Source organism: Theropithecus gelada, chromosome 6, assembly GCF_003255815.1.
Source record: "Theropithecus gelada isolate Dixy chromosome 6, Tgel_1.0, whole genome shotgun sequence".
NCBI classification, from domain to species: Eukaryota; Metazoa; Chordata; class Mammalia; order Primates; family Cercopithecidae; genus Theropithecus; species Theropithecus gelada.
The window spans coordinates 15,943,039-15,959,708 of record NC_037673.1 but is presented as its reverse complement, the minus strand read 5'-3'; the positions used below and the strand labels follow the sequence as shown (position 1 = coordinate 15,959,708).

Sequence of the window (16,670 nt, the reverse complement as noted above, 5' to 3'; positions counted from 1 at the left end):
TTAATGCTCAGGAAGGTATCTTTAGATGCCTCTCTAAACATCGTTTCTAATCTCCTAAAAAATATGTGTGCATAAGTTATATATGTACATACTATATGTTATAATTTATATATTTATATATAATAAATGAAACACTCATTTCATGGTATATTTAAGTTCTCTATACATTACTTTATAAAAACATGTACAGTATATTTATAGTATATTAATATAACCAATAGCCACAGTCTATAAATATTAGGTTAGTGCAAAAGTAACTGCGATTTTTGCAATTAAAATGGCAAAAACCGACTGGGTGTGTTGGCTAATGCCTGTAATCCCAGCACTCTGGGAGGCCCAGGCGGGTGGATTGCTTGATCCCAGGAGTTCAAGACCAGCCTGGGCCACATGGCAAAACCCTGTCTCTACTGAAAACACAAAAATTAGATGGGCATGGTGGTGCGTGCCTATAATCCCAGCTACTCAGGAGGCTGAGGCATGAGAATTGCTTGAACTTGAGAGGCGGAGGTTGAAGAAACCAAGATCGCACCACTGCACTCCAGCCTTGGTGACAGAGCAAGACTTGATCTCAAAATAAATAAATAAATAAAAGACAAAAACTGCGATTACTTTTGTACCAACCTAATATTTTATAAATAAATGTATATTTTTATGTATTTCATTCGACTACCGAGGCTGTATATATATTTTTCACTTTCTCTCTGTTCTTCTCAAATCTCTTGGGCAGTTCTACAGCTAGGTGCCTCATTTCCGACACTTCTGCACCTTGGCTGTTTCACGCAATATCCAAGGCTTCCCAGCAGCCTCATAATAGTGCTAACGAGGACCTTCCTCCGACCTCCTGGTAGGCTGCCCAGGAAACTCTTAGGCACTCAGGTCCCGGGAATAATGAGGTTCAAAAGCCACGTGCTACCAAGTCGGAGTGAAGCACACACTCCAAAAATGGAGAAGAAAAACAGCTTGTCAGAGGCAGGTCACACTGTTCCAGTGGGCTTTGTGGTTTTGCAAAAGGTCCCTTTTAGCTTTGCAATTTCCCTTTGTTTGGAGTTTCTTTCTTGGGGCTGACTGTAATCCTGCTTGCACTGAATTTGTTTGTCTATAGTAGTGATTGGCCATCTGTGACACCCGTAAAGCCACTTTGTTTTTCAAGATCATATGATAACCTTCGCTCCTAAACTTTTGGTTCTAGTTTCCTTTCTTTAAAAACAAGATTAGCAAAATCTGCTACACTCCAGGGAAGATAATATATTCGGTCCAGGAAAATGTATACTTTGCTTTTGAAACTGAATTCCAAATTTAATGAAATACTTGTTCAGTTCAGTTTTGGTAAAGAGACTATTTTATAGGCTTGTATTATTTTAGATCAATAATTTTAGATTTTAAATTTTGCCCAAACTCTTACAGATTTGCTAGGTTTGGGTTGAAAAGAAAGTAAATTGGTTCATGGCTCAGCAGGTATTATTTATGATTAGTTCACACATTCAAACATTATAGACATGGAGAGAACCTTAGAAATCATCCAAAATAAACATCATTTTTTAAAGATGAAGCATCGCAGGCTCAGTGAGATTATATGACTTGTACAACCAGACTACAGATAAGTTTCTTGACTCCTCATTCCAAGACTTCAATTTAGAAAGGGAGGTAAGAAATGACTATGACGTATCATAGAGTTGATAAATTACACAAGAGATATACAGTAGAAAATGAAGTGAACATTCAGACACTGGGCACCCAGGGGTCTTTGGAAACTTAGAAGCCACCACAGCATGATTTCCAAAGGGGTCCTTGAAAGAGAGAAATAATTTGGATGCATAGATGTGGAGTGAAAAACAATTTGTATATACATTAATAGATATGGGGTCCAGGTAGTAATATAATAGACAAATTCCAGAGAAAAGAAAGCAAGGGGCAAGTCCATGGGCGGTTAGGGTATCCATGAGGTGAAACTTAGGGTGTCTGAAAGGATTTAATCAAAACCAAGGCAAGAATCGTCTCTTGGGATGAGATCAGGGGCCTGCTTTGACATCTAGGGTAAGGTATATAAATATTATTCAATAGGGAATAGATAACATAGGTTGAACAAATCTGTGCGGTTTCTTCAATTAATCCCAGATTTCATTTAGCTTTCACAAATATGCTCTTTATTACCACTTCCTCTCATTATTAGGGTGATATCTCTACCTCTTCTGGGGTGTAAGATGGTTAAATCAATGAAGAACAACTACTGACTTCCAGGCACGTTAATAACAAGGACAATACAACAATGACAATGACAGCTGTGATTTACTGAGTGCCTACTACATGGTTCTCATCAGAGCATGTGTTTGAGAACTTAACAAGTCTTAACTCACTTAATCCTCCCAACCACCTCATTTTTACTGATGAGGAATTTTTAACTGTTGCACTACAGCTTCCTAAATGCATGATTACAGTATTAACCAAAGGGAACTTTAAACCTTTTAGAGGCCAAAATGACCATTTAAAACTTTGAGACGACTCTGTTCACTTAATTACAATGTCATAAAAGTGCAAAAATGAAATATGACATATTTCCGCCCTTATAAAGCTCAAAGCTCATCATGAGTTGAGAATTGCCAAGTCCATCAATGCTCTAGCTTTCTGTACCCAAAAGGCAGACACCCAGAAAAAAAACCCTTAGCTCACTGGGGGCGAGGCAGGGAAGGCTACATTCAGGGGATGCCAGACTGGAGGTTAAGCAATGAAAAGTCTGTTCAGAGAGTTCTCAAGGGAGGGGCAGTAGGCAGGGGAGGAAGAGGCACACAAGCCAGACAGGCATGCACACATCACTGTATGTAGAGACAGGATGTGTTTGGGGACATGCAGATAAGATGATTCTACAGAAGGGATCATTGAGTGTATGCAGGAAAGAGATGAAATTTGCACCTAAGAAGAGCATCTTATGAAGGCTGTTACATGCTCTGTGGAGGAACTTGAATTTTTCCTGTAGGTCATAGGGAGCAATTATTGGAGGTTTCATGCAGGACAGCGAATGGTTAGACTTGTAGTTTGAAACAATTCCTCTGGAGGCAATGGAGATGGGTATAAGAAGGAATGGTTGGGGAAGCCTGCAGCCAGGCAGGCAGACAGAGATGGACTCAAGGCACTGGGGAAATAGAGTCACCCAAACAGGATTCTACTGGTTGGGTAGGATTAGGAGGAGAAACAAGGATGATGCCAGGTCTCCAGTTAGAAAGGTTCTTTCTGAAGCAATATTATTTTTAACACTTACGACATTTTATATTTGGAAAATTGGTTGAACAAACCTATGGGGCTTCTTCAGTTAATTCCAGATTTCATACAGCTTTCACAAATACGTTCTTTATTATCAATTCCTCTCGTTATTGCAATATATTCATCAATATAGTGCATTGATGTTTAATGCTACTATTAATAAAAGGTAATATGTGATAATGACAAAACAATACAGTTGTAGTCATTTTCAGTGACTTTAAAGATAGCTTCCCAGATGACCATTTTCTGCATGCTAGGGATGGGATAGGCAGTCTCATCTCCTTTGGGAGAATTAAGCTCTAGATCAGTGATGAGTCTTCCAAAGTCAAGTTTACTGCCACTGAGAACGTGGCCACTATCAGAGCCCAGCTGTAAAACTAAAGAGAACCAGGCATAATGAAATCAACTGTGGTAGCTCTCTGGCCTCTGCATCAACATAACAATTTCCAGATGCCCCCAGAACAGGAGGGCCACCCTTAGTAGGTGCTGATGACAAATCCATCCTCATGGCCTGTTGAGTCTTTCAAGACCATCTATCTGAAACTTTCTCCCATATGTGGGATTCTGTGTTCTTAAGTTGGTGAGCTGCAGATTCCCCTCATTTTTATCTCTGTGTATATAGATCACTATTGTCATTTAGAGACATCAGGGGAGGCTACACAAATATATTTGAACTTTCAAAGTAAGCAGGTTAACATACAGGACAGATATCAAGGCTTAATAATGGTTAGTCAAGGGGCCAGGCAGGATCACACAGGCTAGAAATGCAAGAATTTCCATCCCAAATAGCAAAAGTGGTTTCTGCATTTCTGAACTTCAAAAGAACCCTCCAAAAGAGGGTACAATCACTTGCAGCCTGTATTTAGAGTGCATGGGAAGCACCTTTAACAAAGATAGAGATTCCAAAAATGAATCATTTTCTAATCTAAGAAAAGAAAATAAAATGAAATGTTTATAAAATGCTCCAATTCTTAGATGTTAAAGAACCCAGTCCTTTGTCATTTTTTTTTTTAAATGAAGAGGAAATACATCTAGAAAAAGCTGTGAATTTTCCTAAATCACAAAGTTTTGAAACTTGTTTCCACCACATCACAACATTTTCTCTTTCCAGAATTCCTTGGAGGAAAAATGTAAGAAAACCTCGTGGTTTCCTGCTTCTTGATGCCACTGGCTACTCATGACTAACTGAACATATGGCTGCTATGGTTTTGTCTTGGAGCCAGTTGAAGTAGAGGAGCAGCGAGTTGCTCTCTAGCACGGAAAACAATCTGCAAAAAGTAATGGGCTGTCATCTGAAATATTTTCAGATGTTGGCTTTTGAAAGAGAGAGCAAGCTGAGAGCCGGCTTTAGCTCGGATTTTGTTGGAGGGCATCACTGGCCTCAGATGCTTGTAAATCCCAGATTCTGTTTATTCACCCATCATAGTGGTTTTTACTTCTTGACCCCTCCCCCAAACTCCCTGAAGTTGCTGGTCGTGCTGTTGGTTTTTTTTTTTTTAAGTCCCTGATGCATCTTACATATTTCAGCCTCTCGAATGTCCATTTTTTGACTAGGCAGCAAATGAGATAAGGAAGGGCTGTTAGTCCAGCCAGATCACGTCTGGCGCCTAAGTGTGAGTCTGGGCTTTAATTCTTCCTGCCTGAGAGAGGTTTCCAAGCAAAGCAGCCATGCTGGGATTTCCTTCGATTTTTTTTTTTTTTTTTTTTCCAGAGACAGGGTCTCACTCTATCCTCCAGGCTGGAATGCAGTGGTATGATCATAGTCCACTGCAGCCTCGAACTCCTGGGCTCAAGCAATCCTCCTGCCTCAGTCTCTGAGCAGAAGAGCTGGGACCACAGTCTCATACCACTGTGCCTGGCTAATATTTCTGGTTTTTGTGGAGAGAGGGGTCTCGCTTTGTTGCTCAGGCTGGTCTCTAACTCCCAGTTTCAAGTAATCCTCACGCCTCAGCCTCCCAAAGTGCTGGGATTACAGGCGTGGGCCTCTGCGCCCGACTTCCTTCAATTTTTAAAAGGACTAAAGATTTCATTCAATGGACCTTGCCCTTGCACTATGTAATTGAGAATTTGCTTGAGAAAAGATGCAGGATTAACCCAGAGGTAAGGAGAATGCTGGTGAAATCTAAGGAGACACTACAAAATGGCAAGTGATTGTGAGCACTGCCCACAGCTGAGTGTTTTACCACCCACAGTGTGCACCGTCCGGCCCATGGTATGAAAACACATGAGGTCATATTTACAGCTTGGACAAAGATTCCAGGCTCCAGGGACCAACAGTAAGCGGGCACAAGAGTAGTTTCTAAGCTAACTGTGCTTGAGTTAGCCTTTTGTTTCCTATTTCTCCACAATTAGATACCCTGTTTGCGTTATTTATGGTTGCTCTGAAGTAACTGTGAGAGTTATGAAGAGTAAAGACATTTAAAAGTCATACTAAACTCAACTCCCAGGCAAAATGTGCTAGAATTCCTGTAAGAACTCCCCTAAGAAGTGGACATTATTTGATGAAAGGGGAACTTGTGGCCTGCAGGGTCATGATTCCATAGAGACAGTTTCTCTGCAAAAGCCAGCCTCCCTACCACCCCCCTCCCTCATCTCTGATGGCTTGCAAGAAGAGGACCTTCCGGTGGTGGCATTGTAGGATGGTGCACCAGGAGGGCCCATAGCTGGTAGGTCAGTGTCCATTTACCTGACACATCCAGGTGCTCCAGATTGGGGCAGAGGGACACCACGTCAAAGACGGCCTCGTTGGAGATATTGTAACAGCCTGAGACTTCCAGTCGCCTCAGTTCGGGGCAGCACTGGGCGATGGTGTACAGCCCTCGGTCTGTGAGCCGCCTGCAGCCACTGACAGTAACGGTTTCCAGCATGAGACACACGTTGGGGGTGTCCTGGCAGAGTCTGCGGGTCAGCACCTTGAGGGCGCGGTCCACGTTGATGGTCTCGCCCGTCAGGCGGATAGTCCTCCAGAGCCGCGGGTCCCAGGCGAGGTTGTACCAGCGGCGGCACACGCGCGCGCAGCGGCACAGCTGGTTGGTGGGCAGGAAGGAGAAGATCTGCACCATGGAGTGGTCCGGGAGCCGGTCTATGCTGGCCTGCTCCTTCTGGGGTCTGGAGGCGAGCCGGATGAGCGGGTGTGTGAGGCGGGTCGGGGGCGGGGAGTGGACCATGGCCACCGTCTCCCCAGTGATGGAGGACGAGGAGGTGGACGAGCCCCTTCCATTCTGAAATCCTGGCAGATTCGGTGGACATATCAGGGCTGGGCTGGGCGTGCTCAGTGTGCGCATGCTCAGGTCGGAGTCTGGCAAAGGACAGAGAACAAAGGGTTAAGGATGGCGGCCTCAGCAGAGCCCCAGGGAGGCAGCAAAAGCACCGGTTTCTTTTTTCTTTTTCTTTTTTTTAAAGATCTTTCGCCCAGGCTTTAGTGCAATGGCGTGATCTCGGCTCACGGCAATCTCTGCCTCCTGGGTTCAAGCGATTCTCCTGACTCAGCCTCCCGAGTAGCTAGAATTACAGGCATGCGCCACCACGCCCGGCTGTTTTTTTTTTTCTTTCTATTTTTAGTAGAGACGGGGTTTCACCACGTTGGCCAGGTTGGTCTGAAACTCCTGACTTCAGGTCATCCGCCCACCTTGGCCTACTAAAAGGTTGATATTACAGGGGTGAGCCACCGCGCCGGGCCAGCACCGGTTTCTTTCTTAGAGAAAACATTCATGGGGGCAACATTCTCATTCCACAGATGTCCTCCCTGGGCCGACTCCTGTCAATGCCATCCCAGAGGACCAAGCACATGCACGAGTCGCCCATTCCAGAAAGCGCCAATTCCCCGTGGTCTACACCAGGAGTGGGCAGACTGCAATGAACAGGGTCAGGTATTAAATACTGAGGCTTTGCAGGCCATGGGCTCTGTCCCCCTTGCAACGACAAGCCCTGCCATTGTTGTGCAAAAGCTACCACGAACAATGTGTAAACAAAGGAGAGTGGCTGTTTTAATAAAACCTAATTTATAAAAGCAGACCAGCTGGACCAGTCCCTGTCCAGACCAGGGAACAAATCCCATCAGATCATAGTTTGACAACTTCCAGTCTACACAAACTGGCATTATGGAAAGGAAACAACTTCAAAGTTTCATTGTTTCTATTCTGGAGAAACCTCATATATTAGATACACAAACTGGTTTACCTCCCTAATCATATTTTGGTTAAATGGGTGATTATGTTGCATTTACAAATGAGGGGAGTGAATTTCAGAAGACAGGAAGACTAGTGAGTCGGCACAGAGGACACCTGCTGCCCTGGCGCACTTCTCCCAGTATCTGTTTCCCTTTCTGTTGATAACAGTACCCCAGACTAGGGGAGCCAATGAAAAGCCTCTGCTAGATCAGGCATTGCACAGGGCATTTCCAGTCCTTGGGTAACTGGAAACATATTTATTTTTTCTTCTTATTAACAACCTCCCCTATGCATTTGAATAGTATGAGCCATATTCTATTCCTTGGAACTAGAAAGATCGCTGATAAGGACACAGAAGTTTTAAAATTTGTGAGGAATTAAGAATTCTTTAGAATATCACTTCAAGAAGTAGACTCATTTCCCCTCTCTTTTCCTCAATATACACAGAAGAAGAATTTAGACTTTCTCTCTAAATACAATTGTATATTATAGATTTTGGATATATAATATCCAATGTATATTATATATATAACCATATACATGGTATTATTACCATATATATCCAATGTACATATTATTAGATTCAATATAATATAAATTTTATATCTATATAATACACATTGATATTATATAATATATAATATAAATAATATACCTAATAATACACATTAGATATTATATACAATATACATTGGATATAATAATACATATATACATTGGATATATGTGGTAATAATACAATGTATATTATATATAACCACATACATGGTATTATTACATATATATCCAATGTATATATGTATTATTAGATTCAATATAATGTAATATAAATTTTATATCTACATAATGTACATTGATATAATATCATATATATTATATAAATATATACTTAATACACATTGGATATTATATACAATATACATTGGATATAATACATATATACACATTGGATATATATGGTAATAATACCACATCTATGGTCTTATTTAGGAGGAAATGTATTTTCTCTGTTAATATATTTATATATTTTATATATTTTACACACATACATATACCCACACACATGAAGATGCTCCTCAACTTACCATGGGGTTTTTGGGCCATAAGCCCATCATAAATTTAAAATATCCCAGGTTGAAAATGCATTTAAAACATCTAATCTGCCAAACATCATTGCTTATCCTAGCCTACCTTAAATGTGCTCAGAAGGCTTACAATAGCCTACAGTAACAAAGTCATTTAACACAAAGCCTATTTTATAATGAAGTGTTGAATATCTCATGTGACTTACTGAATACTGTACTGAAGGTGAAAAACAGGATGGTTGTATGGGTACTCGAAGTACAGTTTTTACTGAATGTGTATCACTTTTGTACCATCATGAAGTCTGAAAATTATACTTACGCCATAGTAAAATCAGGACCTATCTGTATAGGTATGTATCTATAGAGATATACATACATATCCACACATAGAGAATTTATCTTCAAAATACATATTTCCTCATCTATAAACTAACTGAGCTGAGCTAAACAATTTCTAAGTCATTTCCAGCTCTAATTATAGTTCTCAAGATTTAAACAAAAGCTCTATGCTTACATGCTTTTGCATATTTCATACCCTGGAAATTAACACTCATACTATCTACTCAAAGAACTTCCAGCAATAACACACAAGACAAAAATTTCTGAGACCTGAAGTCTCCCCCTACTTGTAGTTTTCTTACACATTTCCTTTTTCTATTGCTGCAATTTTTCTGTTCAGTTACTTCTTTATAACCTAACACTGAGAATGGCTTATGTGTGTCCACACTCTGCTCATGGAGCATCTTTGAATCATGTGCTGCCCCAACCTCCCATGTTAGCCTCTTGAAATACAAACACCTTTCTTGAGTGGCTGCAAGTGTCATCTCCTTTAAGAAGTTTTCTTCCTGTCTTTGAGATAGGATCCCTTCCCTTGTGAAGTCCTCACCATTTGTTATACAGACATTTGTGAATTTATCTTTTCCTAATGGTTGATTGTATTATTTTTAACATATTAGCATTTCTATTCAAGACATTTGCGCACCTGCTATATATTTTCCTAATTTTTCATCCCTCCCTGTGTCCCCATATCCTTTGCCATATACTTTGCAGTTCACCTCAGAAAGAGTATATTTCCTTATTCTAGTGACATAGGGCTTGTCCATGTGACTTCCTTTGGCAGAAAATGTTAGAGGAAAGCCATTTGTGCAGTGGGCTTGACCTCTCAATCTTCTACCATCACAATGAGGAGAACATGCCTCACTAGCCTCTTGTAGGCATAGTGGCTCATGCCTCTAATCCTAGTACTTTGGGAGGCTGAGGCGGGTCGATCACTTGAGGCCAAGAGTTTGAGACCAGCCTGGCCAGAATGGCAAAAACCTGTCTCTACTAAAAATACAAAAATTAGTCAGGTGTGGTGGCACACCTCTATGATCCCAGCTACTCAGGAGGGTGAGGCACGTGAATTTTTGCTTGAACCCAGGAGGCAGAGGTTGGAGGTTGCAGTGAGCCGAAATCACACCACTGCACAGTGAAACTGTAAAATAATAATAATAATAATAATAATGAGAGACCCGTGAAGTAGACAGAACTTCCTCCAATCTGTACCTTACAGACAAGCTCAACCAAGGCCAGCTTGGTTCAGCCAATACCCAGATGAACCACAGATGCATAAACAATGTTTTTAAACCACTGAGTTTGGGGGCGATTTTTTACACAGTATTACTGTGGCAACAGATGATGGACATACCTTCTATGACACTAAAAACTCCTTTGAGACAAGGATTACATCCTTTCCTTGTTTCTGTCCTGGCAGCACCTGTCATTGTTTATGATATATAGTAGGTGCACAACAAACATCTTGAATTGAATGGAAGTATATGTTAAAAAATAATTCTAGCTTGGCATGTATTTTTCTATTCCAGGTGGTATACATGCTGCATTTTAAATTATTCATAAGAAATCGTACTTCCCTTTGGTAATCATCTAGAATGAATAGCAAATCTTTAAGGAAAATCTCAAATATAAAACAATTTTGGACTTCGAAACTGCCATCCAAGTTACCATGGTACCCACCTTCATTATTATGGGTACTCAGAGAATTATCGCGGAAGCCAGTGTTTCTCGGAGGCAGGTGAACAACTTATTTCGGGCCAGGAGGGAAAGACAATCCTAGGCTCTCAGCTCTCACATTTTAGCAGCTGTGAGGGCGCTGAACTCCCTCTCCTGCCTGCCTAGGTTTTATTCATCTTGAAGGAGAAGACACTACCTGCCTAGAGGTGGGCCCCTGAGGAATGAAAGATACTTACCCTGTGCGTGGGGGCAGAGGGGAGAGGGTGAAGTGGATTTCTAAAACCCGCCACTCTTTCATACTCCAAGCACTTAGGAAAGCTGGATGCCTCTTTTACCAGAAGACACACCAAGAGTCTCTGATTCCCTCCTGCTATTCCTACAGCAGGCCAACAACCTCAGAGAACTTTTGAAAAGATGATACAATTTGTCTCAATTAAATAAATAGCACCTGATAATTAAACAGATTATAAAGAATGACAAAAACTACAGAGATGTATACCTAGAAGCTGTCACAAAATATCTTTTCTTGATACTTTCCACAAACACATTAAATGTATTTCCAAATTTAAAAATATACACATATATGTATTTACATTTGAAAATAAATTTTATTATGGATAAACTATGCACAGCTTGTCACGTAATGTGTTTTACCCTTTGATATCAGGAGCTATTTACTGTCACGAGATATTATTATAAAGAGTACCAGAATATGTCTCTATAGCAGGAAAATAAAGCATGGCTTCAAATTCAAAACAAGGACTATTCTACCTCCCAAGTAGTATATTTCGTTTACAGAAGAGAATGTAGAAAGACCAAGTGTACTCTTTGTATACAATTCTTTTCTCCTATGTTTCTTTCAGAAGACTGGCAGCTAAATGGACATTGGCAATAGCTGCTAATTCTTTTGAGAGTAGAAACAGGGACCCTGATGCAGAGAGGAGAACATCAGAGACAAATATTAAGATGACAGAGGTAGAAGAATGCTGTAACTCTCCTCCTGGTCTTATGATGCTGCAATACAAACAGCTGCAGAGAGAAAGCTGACTATATTTGAACTTAGATTATGGATTTAGAATATTTTGTAGGTATGAACACTTTCATGTGAATTTCTACCTATCTGATGCCTTGGGGCAAAACTGTCATTTATCTTAGTAGTAAGGAGATATGCATTGGGCTCAAATACAGTTTAGCAGTAACACTAAGGGGATATTATTGTTCATTTTAATATATTTTATATTTTTATGTAAATTTATATGAAATTAGCTGTTTAGACTACATCTTCCTTTACTTTTCCCTTAGGCAAGCTGGTGAGATGCATGAGTGGTATTTGGAAGAACACTACAACACTGCCAGGAATTACTCTGAACAGGGAAAGTGAGATTTGTAAAAAGTGCCAAGTGAAATATACATGGCCAAAAGCTTCTATCTGGAATTAAATTAATTGCTGCCTGCTTTGAGTGTCCTTAAATTCTGAGAAGACCTTTTGGTAATTGAAAACGAGGATCATGATGAAACTGTAGCATAGTTCCTCTAAACGCCTTCCTTCCCTGCAGCTTCTGTTCTCTGAGGTGGTATCCTTATCACCGAGGAGCAGATATCACCCACAGCATCCTTGGCAAGAAACAATGCAAAGCAGTACACATAAAAAGCTCTTGATCATTTCACTTGAAGATAAAATATTCCCTGACATATCAGGAAAAAAATGCCCCAATTTTTAAGAAAGCAGTACATTTTCATAACACATAAAAAACTTCCAGAACATACATAGAGCAGGTGGCGTTTTAAAATCCACCAAGACCTCTGGACCCATCTATATTGTGGAAAATGGCAGGATCTCCTCCTTTTTAATGGCTGAATAGTATTTCATATATATAACATATATGATATGTGTATATATTATATATTAAATATAATATTTCATAAATATAAAATAGTTTCTTTACCCATTCATCTATTGATGAACCCTAGGTTGTTTCAGTATCGTGGCTGTTGTGAACAGTGCTGTAATGAACATGAGAATGCACATATATTTACAAGCTGGTGATTTCATCTCTTTTGGGTATATGCCCAAAAGAGGGATTGCTGGGACATACGGTATTCTACTTTCAATTTATTTAGAAAGCTCCATATTGTTTTCCATAATGGCCGCAATAATCTAGATTTCAAGGATTCTCTTTTCTTCACATCCTCCGTCACACTTACTATCTCTTGTCTTTTTGATAATAGATATCCTAACAGGTGTGACGTGATATTTCACAGTAGTTTTAATTTGCATTTCCCTGATGATTAGTGATATTGAGCACCTTTTCATGTACTTGTTGGCCATTTTCATGACATCTTTAGAAAAATTTCTATTTAAGTCTTTTGCTCATTTTAAAAATTGGATATGTTTTCTTGCTATTGAGTTGCATGAGTTCTTTATAAATCTTAGATATTAGCCCCTTATCTCCCAGCAGGCAGTCTTTGAGCAAACTTTTTCCCTGGGAATAACTGCATGAATTGGTAATGAAATCTGTTAAAGGTGAACTCAATGAGTTACTGTGTATTAGCGTGGATGCGTGGATGGATGAATGGAGATATGGACAGACAAATATGAAAAGGGAAAAATTATAAAATCTGCAAAGTAAAAGGGATGCTGCTGATTAATTTCTTTCTTTTATTTATTTATTTATTTGAGATGGAGTCTTGCTCTGTCACCCAGGCTGGACTGCAATGGTGCCATCTCAGCTCACTGCAACCTCCACCTCCCTGGTTGAAGTGACTCACCTGCCTCAGTCTCCTGAGTAGCTGGGACTATAGGCACACACCTCCACGCCTGGCTAATCTTTGTATTTTTAGTAGAGATAGGGTTTCAGCATTTTGGCCAGGCTGCTCTCGAACTCCTGACCTCAAGTCGTCTGCCTACCTCGGCCTCCCAAATTGCTGAGATTACAGGCGTGAGCCACCGTTCCCAGCTAATTTCAAATATAAGACTTGAAAAAGGTAGCAATTATAAAATTGTAAAATTTTATTGAAATTATAAAATTTCCTCTCGAGGAAAGACAGATGAGCACACTAAAAGTATCATGAAAGTACAATGGGGGAATTTAAAGGAGAAATGACTGCATACTTTTGCAATAGGATGTATATTTTGTGGACTGTATCCTAATGATACCTAGTGTATTTTGTGATTTAACTGTCACTCAATGATATCAGAAAGCTGAATACAACCAAAAGACACAAAAAGAACCAAAGAGGCTGAGCACAGTGGCTCACGCCTGTAATCCTAGCACTTTGGGAGGCCGAGGCGGGAGGATCACCTGAGGTCAGGAGTTTGAGACTAGCCTGGACAACATGGTGAAACCCCATCTCTACTAAAAATACAGAAATTAGCCGGCATGGTGGCAGGTGCCTGTAATCCCAGCTACTTGGGTGGCTGAGGCAGAAGAATCGCTTGAACCCAGGAGGTGGAGGTTGAAGTGAGCCGAGATTGAGCCACTGCACTCCAGCCTGGGTGGCAGAGTGAGACTCTGTCTCAAAACAAAAAACAAAAAAATAACAGACCCACATTGATGCCTGCAGGAAGACATACAGAGTAGATGGCAAGGAATATACAGCGATAGACATTTGGCATTAAAATTCAGTAAACTGCACTGCTGCATACTTTTGCATTACAGATTGATAGGCAAAAGAGACCATTCATTTATTGGATCATTTAATACACATTGTAACTGCTGCCCAAGTGCCCAGTTGGGTCTAGAAAGGGAGGAGTTATTGCATTTAACTAGATTATAAAGCAATTTTTTCTTTTTTTGAGATGGAGTCTCGCTCTGTCATCTAGGCTGGAGTGCAGTGGCACGATCTCGGCTCACTGCAACCTCTGCCTCCTGGGTTCAAGCGATTCTCTTGCCTCAGCCTCCCAAGTAGCTGGGATTACAGGCACCTGCCAGCATGCCCGACTAATTTTTGTATTTTCAGTAGAGATGGGATTTCGCCATGTTGGTCAGGCCGGTCTGGAACTCCTGACCTCGTGATCTGCCCACCTCAGCCTCCCAAAGTCCTGGGACTACAGGCGTGAGCCACCACCCTCGGCCTAAAGCAAATATTTTTACCCCACCTCCTTTCTGCACCATAGTCCCATTAAAGTACCTGCACACCACTGTTCTTACATCTCTAATTTCTTTCTTGAGTCCTTCAGGGTGAGAGAAAAAGGGCTCTATGTTGAGAATGCCTCCAAATCATACAAAACCCAGCATGGTAAAGAACAGAAAAGTTTGTGCAAGTCTGAGAAAAAGTCAGTTTTCAGAAGTCCAAGATGAAGACAATAAATATAAGAATTAAACAATATTTTTAGTGAACTTTTGGATTTTCTCAATATAAATGTAATCTTTGTTTGACACAATGATGATCCTTAACTCAAATATATATATATAACTGTACTTTTTAATGTTGATATAATCATCTGTTGGCTAAACTAAGAGACAGAGGATTCTTTAAAGATTAAGAACTTGTGGTTCCATTAATAATTTAAAATACTTTCAAGTATATAATTTGTGTGGGAACAGTATGTTTTTTATTCTTAAATTACTTTAAATGTGTAAAGAGTACCAAAAGAATATAGTTGTCTTTTTCTTGGGAAAAAAAATCCTAAAACTTTCTCATGGTTTCAAAAGTCTTGGAAATTTTATATCGTTAGTAATTACAGTATAGTATCAAAATATTCAAGACATCTCAGACACACATGCTTATTAGACACATTTTCTTTTAACTAGATAGCTGCCTGTTTTGTACAAATTTTTATTTTCAAACCACTGCTGTTTACACTCTAGGAAGTCATATTTACATTACACTGGTCTTTCAAAGTCAAAATTTACAAAGCTCCTCTTCATCTCTCCCCTCTGATTACCAAAACTTTTGTGCAAGATGCTTTCTATTATAAGTTGTCTTTTTTCTCAAGAACTCTTACCATAAAAAGCAAGGTTTCTTTTCTTAGCTTAAACTCAAGCTTAAAAAAATAGATCAATAAAACCTAGCTAGTGAGAAAAGAACACAATCTGAGAGATCATTTTTCTTCTTGTTTCACTTAAAAATATTTTCTTTTCATGTGGTTCAGATCATCTATACAACCTAGAACCTACTTAAGGCATTAGTTGTGATAAAGTAGAAATGTATGCAGACGTTAATCTTGCGTTTCACCTGGAGGGAGTTAGCTTTAGGGCTCAAGGGTTCTTGTTGAGAATATTGTACAGAAGTTGGTACCCCCAGGATCAGATGATGGCGGAGACTCCTGTCCAAGGACAAAAGACCTGCTCTGTTGGTCACATGGACCAGTCTGATAAGGGTAGCATTGTGGTGAGTGATGTGTGGGAACTTGGCGAGGATGGTGGAAGTCATCTATTATCAGTCACACGGGTCAGTCCACTGTCCAGCTCTTTACTGAGGCACAAACCCTGGTTTTCCAGTGTTGCCCAGTTTCTGAGTCTGATCTGAACTGAGCATGAGTTTTGTTTTTCCTTTAGCTCTTCTAGAAGGGAATATTCATACAGCTAAGGAAACGTGTAAGCCACATTGTTCTAAAATCCATAAATATATTAATGAAATGTACAGAATGTACTTTTGAAATCTATGATACAGTTTGATTTTTGCTTCCAATTTGAGTATCTAGAAAGTATCTTAAGAAATTTCGGTCCGAATAAAGATCAGGTGGCCTCAGAAACTGTGTGAGTCCTAGATTATAATTCATCAGACTCTTTATGGTTTTATCAAACAACTTCTTAGTACCCTCTTTTTCCTTAATTGGCAGAGGGACCTTATTCTTTTCTTTTTTTCTTCTGAGATGGAGTCTCACCCTGTCACCCAGGTTGGAGTGCAGTGGCGCGATCTCGGCTTATTGCAACTTCTGCCTCCCAGGTTCTAGCGATTCTCCTGCCTCAGCCTTCTGAGTAGCTGGGATTATAGGCCCGCACCACCACACTCAGCTAATTTTTGAATTTTTTGTAGAGATGGGGTTTCACCATGTTGGCCAGGCTGGCTTCGAACTCCTGACCTCCAGTGATCTCCCACGCCAGCCTCCCAAAGTGCTGGGATTACAGGCATGAGCCACTGCGTCTGGCCTATACTATTTAGTCTTTTTTTTTTTTTTTTTTTTTAAATTTGAGACGGAGTCTCG

The 16,670-nt window shown here is 40.1% G+C and overlaps 1 protein-coding gene across 2 annotated transcripts in view; it reads right to left on the bottom strand.

Moving 5' to 3' along the window:
• FBXL7 (F-box and leucine rich repeat protein 7) overlaps positions 1 to 16,670 on the bottom strand; it is a 437,406-nt gene that overhangs the window by 5,256 nt on the left and 415,480 nt on the right. For both annotated transcript variants that reach the window (XM_025388587.1, XM_025388589.1), the window contains exon 3: positions 5,942 to 6,553. In XM_025388587.1, coding sequence (XP_025244372.1) covers positions 5,942 to 6,553 — 612 coding nt within the window. The remainder of the gene's footprint in view (positions 1 to 5,941; positions 6,554 to 16,670) is intronic.